We start from the raw sequence: 8,286 nt of genomic DNA, 5'->3' as shown, positions 1-8,286 counted from the left end.
ATTGCTAAGACACATTTCTTGAAATTATGCTCCATTTCCCAAAACTCTAAACACAAATGCATAACTGCACACTCATCTTCACAAACTTCAAACTTCCATGTCAAAACCAAACTCTCCACTCAAAACCATGTAATCTTACATCTAAACCAAACTTTGCCTTCAGACATCACACAAAAGCCATCAAATACACACACACTACAAAGTAGCCATTACACACTGGTGAGATCAATTCAAAACACTACTGTAAAAACCTGTTACTGCAATGAATAATGGCACTTATGGTTTTCCCCCAGAACAACCTCTTTACATGATGAACACAATATAAAGACACAACACATGTATACATTTTCAACATTTTTAATTCCTCAATGTACTGTAGTAAAATAAACTGAAATTGAGTGAAAAAGTAAATGTACTGTAAAAAATATGCAACTGATAAAGAACGTAGAATACAGTAAAATAATGTCCATGTATTTACCAATATAAACCAATTACTGTAAAAAAAAAAAAAAAAAACCCATTTTCTAGATAAAGAAAGAAATCACATTTATTCTGCCTCAGCATCCCAATTTGAGAATCTCGTCAGAAACTATTTGCCTTGCCCTTGCCCTTGCCCTTGCCCTTCCTCTTCCACCTCCTCTCCTGTGTCCTCTTCCTCTACCTTCAGGTCTTTGTGGATCCATTGTTCCAAAACAAGTGAACTGACCCATGGCCCTTTTAATTTGTTTTTTTTGTTTCAACTTTTTATTTTTCACAAGTAAATTACTATATGCAAAGATATAGAAAAAATAAAGGATATTGAAGCAAATTGCTGCATTTCTGATTCATTCTTGTTACATATACTTTAGTACAGTCAATAAAGTGAAAAGGTGTTATTCTTATTCTATAATGAAATACTGATTTATGTGAAAAATCATTCAAACTTCAAAGATAAAAGTTCATCATTTATGTAATGCTTAGGTCAGTGTGTTATGAGTGACAATGTATGCTTTCTGAGTGAGAATTGGTGCCAGTGTTATCAGAATCAGAATCAGAATCAGAAATACTTTATTGATCCCCGAGGGGAAATTGGGTATGGTCGAATGAGCTTATTTTGAGACATGTATGAAGTGTTTTGGTGGTTTGAGTGAGTTTTGGAGGTGAGATTAACTGTTTGGCCAAGATGCATGTTGGTAATGCAGACTGTATGAGGAGTTTTGAAAAAGTGGTGTCAGATTTTGCTTAGTGAATGTTTATTTTGTTACGTAAATGCTGTTACATTCTAATAAAGCCAACTTTAAATAAACCAGGAATCAAAATAATCATCTCTCTGATCTCCCTGGCCTTTATCTGTTGAAACACATTTCAAGAATTGTCCTCCACAGTCCTCCATGTGAGCATAAAGGGTCTTTGTGATCCCTTGTGATCCTAGCCAAGAGCAGCTGCTAATGGTGTGACTCCCAATGCTACTACAAGAAGGGAGAGGTGGGAGACGTCTGATACTCAAGGACTTCATTCAGTTATGCTTGGTTATGAAAATGTTTTGAGCTGAATTATCCCACAATGACCTTGTGTGTGTGTGTGTGTGTGTGTGTGTGTGTGTGTGTGTGTGTGTGTGTGTGTGTGTGTGTGTGTGTGCGCGCACGCGTGTCTCTGTCTGTGTGTGTTACAGTCTATGTGTCTATGTGTGCATGTTATAAAGATTCTTGTTTCACCACTGACAGCAGCAATATTGATTTTATTAAAATAATAAACTCTTCTAATCCAGCTGGGTTATGGTTATGTTGCCATTTGAGGAAGTGTGCCAAGCCTGAGAAGTTGAGACCTGAGAATAATTTCAGACCTGAGGCTGAGATCTGAGTTTTCCCAGAGACATTATGTGATGAAAAAAATCTCCACAGTGTTGTTAAGACCTGTTGAATCTGTGATGTAACACCATATCACATAATTTGTTTTTGTTTTTTGTTTTTTGTTTACATCCAATTACATTGTTATTTAAGAAATGGATAAGGGATACTACAGTGCTTTGGACCCATGAATTAGTTGAGATGTAAATATCAGGAGATTCTTCTTGTTCTCATGTTTTTTTTTTGTTTTTTTTTTAGCTTGTATTTTATTTGATTCTTGTGCACAACATTAATATTTTCCAACAGATATTCACTGAAACATTAATGGTGAAATTCATCTGACATGCAAGTATGTATGTATTTAAGTGGGCAGCTATATTTTCTGCAGGTCTGCACTTCAGATATGGATTCTTCATGCTAATGGACTTGATCTTCTGGTCAAAAACATCTCATATTAGATGCTTGTGTAATATATCACATCACTGGCAAAAGAAAGGACTGCATGTCTTGTATCAGCTTGTACCAAGCATTCCTGCCCACTGTTGATGAATTATAGTTTGATATTTATTCACCATCTGTTGGAGCAGAATAACAGAGAAGGTTCATTTCATACCACATGGGAAAGTTTTCTCTTCCTGTGACCCAGTTTAGGCCTCAGTAGGAAAAAGGCATTTAAGGACTTGAAGTTTTCATTCCATGCATGTCTCTGACCCTTGCTGGCTCACAGGACTGTCAACACTGCCAAGCTTTTCGCTTTGTGCTTTCAGATGTTAACATCACCTGCAGTACTCATTCTTGCTTTCTTTCAGATTCTCTGTCCTTGAATGACAAGAGCAGAGCAATAATTGTTTTCATGTTTATCAGTGGAGATTGGTGTCTTTCATGTCAGGCCAAAAAATGGGAGTTGTAATGGAAACTGATAGCTACACCTTAGCAGGAACTGGCTGGACTTCATGGTCCTTCATAGCCAACATACAGGAATAGGCACTCACTATATTCTCCCCATGCTTCCTCGGATGGGCCGATAATAAGCCAAAATCAAACAGTCTCTTCACCATCAGTCTCTTTTAGATGCTAGATTGTGCCTTCTCTGAATGTAGGGTATGGTATACCCAATGAATTCAATTCAATTGAATGCTAAATGCTCTAAAACTATGTGATAACTTCTTTTGGTTGACAGTGTGGGTGCAGATTGTGCATCAGGAACGTTTTTGCAGTACAGACCACTGCAGGTACACAAGTTGTTAAGTTTGTCTGGGTTTGCACCAAACTCCTGTGTTATAAATAATCAACACTATGAATGTAACAATTCTGCATGCTGCACTATGGTATGGCCACAAAAAAATGGTCATTTGCCTCCCTCCCAGCCTTGATTCCTGTCTGTTTGTCTTGTATCTGTCCGTCTCTCTGTCTTTCTCTGCCGGATCATCCTCCTCTTACTGTTTCACACAGAACAGGGGACAAGAAAACATTGTTAAGTATCTCAAGGCCAAGCTGGGGCAAAGGAAGATAAAAAGCCAGGTTCCCAGGCCCTGACAAACAATACCTAGTACAGCATCCCTGTCTAGTCACTCCTATCTCCTCCTCCAACCAGACCAACAGAACCAACCTCAGCCTTCATCACACCACGCTCCTGACATCTGAGTTGCACTGTGGTCCGCTGTCCTGCACATCCACCATGTCCACTGCGTTCTTTGTCATGACGGTCCTTCTGGGCTCTTCACTGGTGATGGCATTCGTCCTGCATCCTTCTGAGGAAGAACCTGTAACGCCTGCTAGCTCTCCTGTTATCAGGCACAACAGGTTAGTATCAAACTTGTGTGTGCAACACACATGAGCCTATATGGGCAAGTAGAAGACTGTCAAGAAGTACCATGTCTTTGGATTGATCATACAGTGAGCCTATGCAAGTTCTGTGTTTTGTTAAAGTGACCTGTCCTTGTTTGCATGTTGGGTTGCAGAGGTCATACTATTTTAAAATAGCCTTAGAGCCCTAGACTAGCAGTTTATCATGTATATCATATTATGGTGTCAAATAACACATCATAAGGTCTATGCTGATGCATGCTTGCTGTGGCCTTTTTCAAATGGGCAAGGGGAACATTGGAATCTGGTTGTTATATGGGATCATGGTGACCTCTGATATTTTAAGAGTGATGGCCAGAGCTGTAACAAACTGTTCTGCTCAAGCATTAGCAGTGTAATCAATCACTTCTCAAGACAAGATCTTTTTGACTTGGCTTGGGCAAAGAGCAGAACTGCTTCCACAGTTCCCTGGAGAGTGTTGAGAGAACTTGCATTTACATCAGTCAGGTTTTGCAGCTGCACCTGGCACGTACTGGCACACAGAATCAATTATTGACCAATTGTCATATTATTAACTCATGCAATATTTTGTCTTGATTGTAAGTAGTCTTGTAATGAATTAATTAACCAAGCAATTAATGACATTTATTTTGAAACAAATCTCATTTTATGCTTTTTTATGTGGAATATGTTTACATTGACAGATAAATATTCAATGCTCATCCACTTTTGACAAGTGTAAACTGACAGGATGTTGCTGAATGTAATACGAATTCAACTTAATTTGGTTGTATTTCCAAAATAAATGTAATGTCTTTATATATATACAATCGTTTTTTATTATTATGTATCTTAGTAATGTGGGTGATGTGCATCTGCAGGTGCCAGGGTGAGTCATTGCAGTCCATCAGGAAGGGTCTCCTCGGGGCTCTCAACTTGCAGACAGAGCCACGGCTGCCTGTTGGTGGGCTGACCAGTATCAGAGAGCAATGGAAAGACACCTTCAGTGGCATTTCTAACACAGTCAAGGACACTACAGGTAGGTGAGACCCAGCATACAGAAAACATGTGCAACGCTTTATCAGCTATTCCAAATCAAATCAAATTAAAAATATAAATATTACAGTTTTACTACACTTGATACTTTTCTTTTACTGTGCTGAGTGGTTTTGTTCAATGTCCACCTAGTTCCTGCACTGTCTGGCTACTCTGTGACACCTGGTGCTGTAAACAGTACAGGCATGGAGTGCTGTCAGATGGCCTCTGAGATCTTCCTGAAAGGTACGTGTGTGTGTGTGTGTGTGTGTGTGTGTGTGTGTGTGTGTGTGTCTAGTTGCATTTTTATACACGTGTGTGCTTCTCTATGAAAAAGCATAACCCATGTCATATCCCTTCTAATACCTGACAGATCTGGACTGGGACAGCTGGGTGATCTATCCTGAGAGCCTCACCTTTGTCCAGTGTGCATCCTGCAACCCTCTACTGGCAGTGAACACTTTGCGCTGTCCATCATACCCCCCCAATGTCCAGGAAACCCCCTCACAGGTACAGTTCTTAGAGATTTGAAAATTGTGTAATTAGTTTCTAAACAGCACATAGTTTATCTGGTCTGTTATGTTATGTTAAGCCTCTTATCACCATTATGCTGCCAACATACATGAAGCAAATGAACAAGCAAAGGAACTCTCCAATATTAAAGAGAAATGAATGCAGTGTGGCATTAGAAATATGTTCCCTATGGCAACAAATTACACAAATAGAGAATACTCAAAATGATATAGCTATGGCCCTGTGGAAAATGAGTGCAGTATGACAATTAATACCCATGTGATTTGTAATTAGTTGAATTTACTGTGGGTATGGAGGGTTGGATTTACTTTTTTATGTATTTTTTTCTAATCTTGAATTCATTATTTATTTATTTTTATTTTTTTAATGAAATAAACTTTAAACATTACTAAAATTTTACTCAAATATTTTACATGAATCTAATGTTAATATGAGTTTATGTAATCTAATGTATATCTTTTCACTTAAAAAAATTGTTCCAGTCTATATTCTTCAAAACCACTTAGACCAAGAAATACATAAATGTGATTTGTTTACTTTTGTCTAATCTCAGCTGCAGTGGTAAAGCTTTTTTTACTTTCTATATTTTGTATTTAACAGTCCCTTTTACTGCATGCAACTTCATATCTTTTTGTTCAATCTTGTTGTACAAACTTACTAAGACCCAGAATTGTAGGTGTTGAAAAATCTACTGTATGATTATGTGAACCCCAATGACCATAGAAATAAGAAACACCCTGTTGCTATCAAATGTCAAACAGTGACAGCTAATATCCCCCACCCCTGCCAACCCCTCTCCCCACCCATGACTCCCTCTGTCTTTGTCCCTTTATCGGTCCAGATGCCCTGCTGCCAGCCCACCTCCCAGGAAATGGTGCCCATCCTGTACATGGATGAATTCAGTACCGTCGTCATTTCCTCTGTACAGCTGACCCGCACATGTGGCTGTGGGCCTGGCAACCTCCAGCTCCCCAACGAAGAGTAAAGCTTGTTTTACAGTCCTGCATGTGAGTTCTATGAGCCACCTGGCATACATGGACAAATCTTCAATAGTAGTATACCACGTTACACAGAATATGTACTTTACCTCTTACTGCAACAGAAAGTCCAAGGTCTATGAATGACATAAAACATAGGGAAACACAAAAAGAAGGAAAAGTGCATCATATAGGCCTGTCTTCTCTCACCAGCACTTCCACTGCTTTTTTGTGTTATTTAATTGCCTGAACAATCCTGTATAAATTGTAGCTTTCACCTTCATTTGTTTCAATACAGAAAAACAATTAATCTTAGATAGAATTGGCAATCCTTAGAAAATCAATTCATGTGGGCAATCCCAGCATTTCTCTAGTGCTCTAGCTCTCTAGAACTGAGAATAACTTGGTGAAGAACAGTTCACACAGTTGTGATAAATGCTGTCAGTTTAGCTTTAATAAATCTCCTGTGTGCACAGAGCTATTTAAAACATATTTCATAACCCTGCATTGCTGCCAGATAAAGGCAATAAAGCAGCTACTAACCGCTACTGAGTGTTCCCGCCAAGCATGTGAACACTGTGTGGCTGTCAAAGCCAAATCCTCTGCCAGGACAGTTGCTTCTTCTCTGATCTGTGTAATACAGCTATTCCTCACAACTGTATTGTATATAGAGCATTACTTCCTCTATTGGAAATAAATAAAATAAAATAAAATAAAAGGAAATCTAATCTTAATGGGTAAGTGAAGTCAAATCAAAATATATTTAAATTAATGTAGGGAAGGTCAATTGAAAATTGTGAGTTCAGTTCAGCTACATTTATTATTTGTTAATGTGAAGTTGTTGTTGTTGTTTTTTTACACTGAATAATAATAGTAGATTATGTTCATCAGCTAAACTCTCTTCTCCCCAGACTTAGCATCAATTCTCCTGGGGCCATTGTTCTTTGAGTAAGAGCCACATCTGTGCTGTGCTTTTCCAAAAACTTCCATGCTCCATTTTCATGTTTCAGCTGGTAGAAGAGACAAAGGGGACAATACTGCCCTACAGAGGCAGTAACTTCAATTCAGTCTCTTTGGTAATACTAAACGATTGATTTATTACATAATGAAAATTGTATGTTTGCATTACATTTGTTAACAGTAGAGTTCTGTTTCTAGTCTTATCTAGTCTAGCCTATCAGTTTGTCAGTTTTCACGTCTGTTCTCCTAAAGAATATCTTTGGATGATGACACTAAACCAGACTTCTTTTTGTATGTACACGCACTCATTTTTCAGAATTTACACAAATTTACCTCACCATTTTTCAAAGATTACTATTAATACTTTTTATTACAGTGATATGTAAAATATTATATCATTTCACTATTGAATCAATATTTCCAGATCAAATGCATTATGTTTTATTGTTTACTGCTATACCATGCTGAGCATTTGTATTGATTACATGATTCTTTGCTCACAGTCTTTGAATAAAGTTGATTAAAATCAATATATTATCAGAGGTGTACATCTTTTGTCTCATACAGCCTGTAATGTTTGTTTATTCAAGTTAATATGATTATTGAAAATATTTTTTTTAGCAGTGATGTTTATTAGCCGTCAAAGCCATCCAGTATGCCAAACTAACAATATTTCATGCTGTCAGACAGTTTCAGCGAAGGTGTTGAGGGGGAAAAGAGCAGAGGCAGAAATGTTGGCACGCTCTAGAAACTCTAGAAATCCAGGCGCTACTCGGGGGAAGAGCAACACAGTCTGTTGCGCACTTGTGAAAAGGTCTGCAACATTTTCAGTCGCTCCGCATGCATTTTTCCTCACAACATTTATACATCTTTTCCTGACTGCTGTGGAAGCCTATTAAATTATGATGATATCAGTCATTGACTGAAATAAAACAACAGCACAAGAAGACAGCAAGACCAGGGGCAATAACTCAACTTTGCCCCAATTTTGATGTTATATTGATACTGGACAGAATGGCAAGATATTTCACTGTTTGGGTGTCTTGTGGCATACTGTCCCCAATTCTTCTGGCTGTGGGGGCAGTTGAGTGTACCAAGACGGAAACTCTGCTGAAAGAGATCCCCGGCATGCTGACACGGCCAACTGA

General features: G+C 38.2%; 1 protein-coding gene across 1 annotated transcript; it reads left to right on the top strand.

Annotated features, from left to right (window-relative positions):
• Positions 1-3,504: 3,504 nt before the first annotated feature.
• On the top strand, positions 3,505-6,186 carry LOC139652359 (bone morphogenetic protein 7-like). Its single transcript, XM_071529411.1, has 5 exons — positions 3,505-3,629; positions 4,514-4,671; positions 4,821-4,913; positions 5,041-5,177; positions 6,043-6,186. Exons 1-5 carry the CDS (start codon positions 3,505-3,507, stop codon positions 6,184-6,186), a joined length of 657 nt encoding a protein of 218 aa, XP_071385512.1.
• Positions 6,187-8,286: the final 2,100 nt, after the last annotated feature.

The sequence above is a fragment of the Centroberyx affinis genome, unplaced genomic scaffold (genome assembly GCF_046629955.1).
Source record: "Centroberyx affinis isolate AG114_WGS23_722 - 3 ecotype Tasmania unplaced genomic scaffold, CSIRO-AGI_Caff_v1 ptg001787l_1, whole genome shotgun sequence".
NCBI lineage: Eukaryota > Metazoa > Chordata > Actinopteri > Beryciformes > Berycidae > Centroberyx > Centroberyx affinis.
The sequence above is the reverse complement of the archived record's forward strand: the minus strand, read 5'-3'. Positions and strand labels throughout refer to the sequence as shown.

What these genes read in the sequence shown, in the direction of transcription:
- LOC139652359 (XM_071529411.1), top strand. Translation starts at nt 3,505, where the DNA reads ATGTCCACTGCGTTCTTTGTCATGACGGTCCTTCTGGGCTCTTCACTG. An exon ending in CCTGTTATCAGGCACAACAG is followed by an intron (nt 3,630 to 4,513) that starts GTTAGTATCAAA and finishes GTGCATCTGCAG; the next exon opens with GTGCCAGGGTGAGTCATTGC. An exon ending in TCCAGGAAACCCCCTCACAG is followed by an intron (nt 5,178 to 6,042) that starts GTACAGTTCTTA and finishes TTATCGGTCCAG; the next exon opens with ATGCCCTGCTGCCAGCCCAC.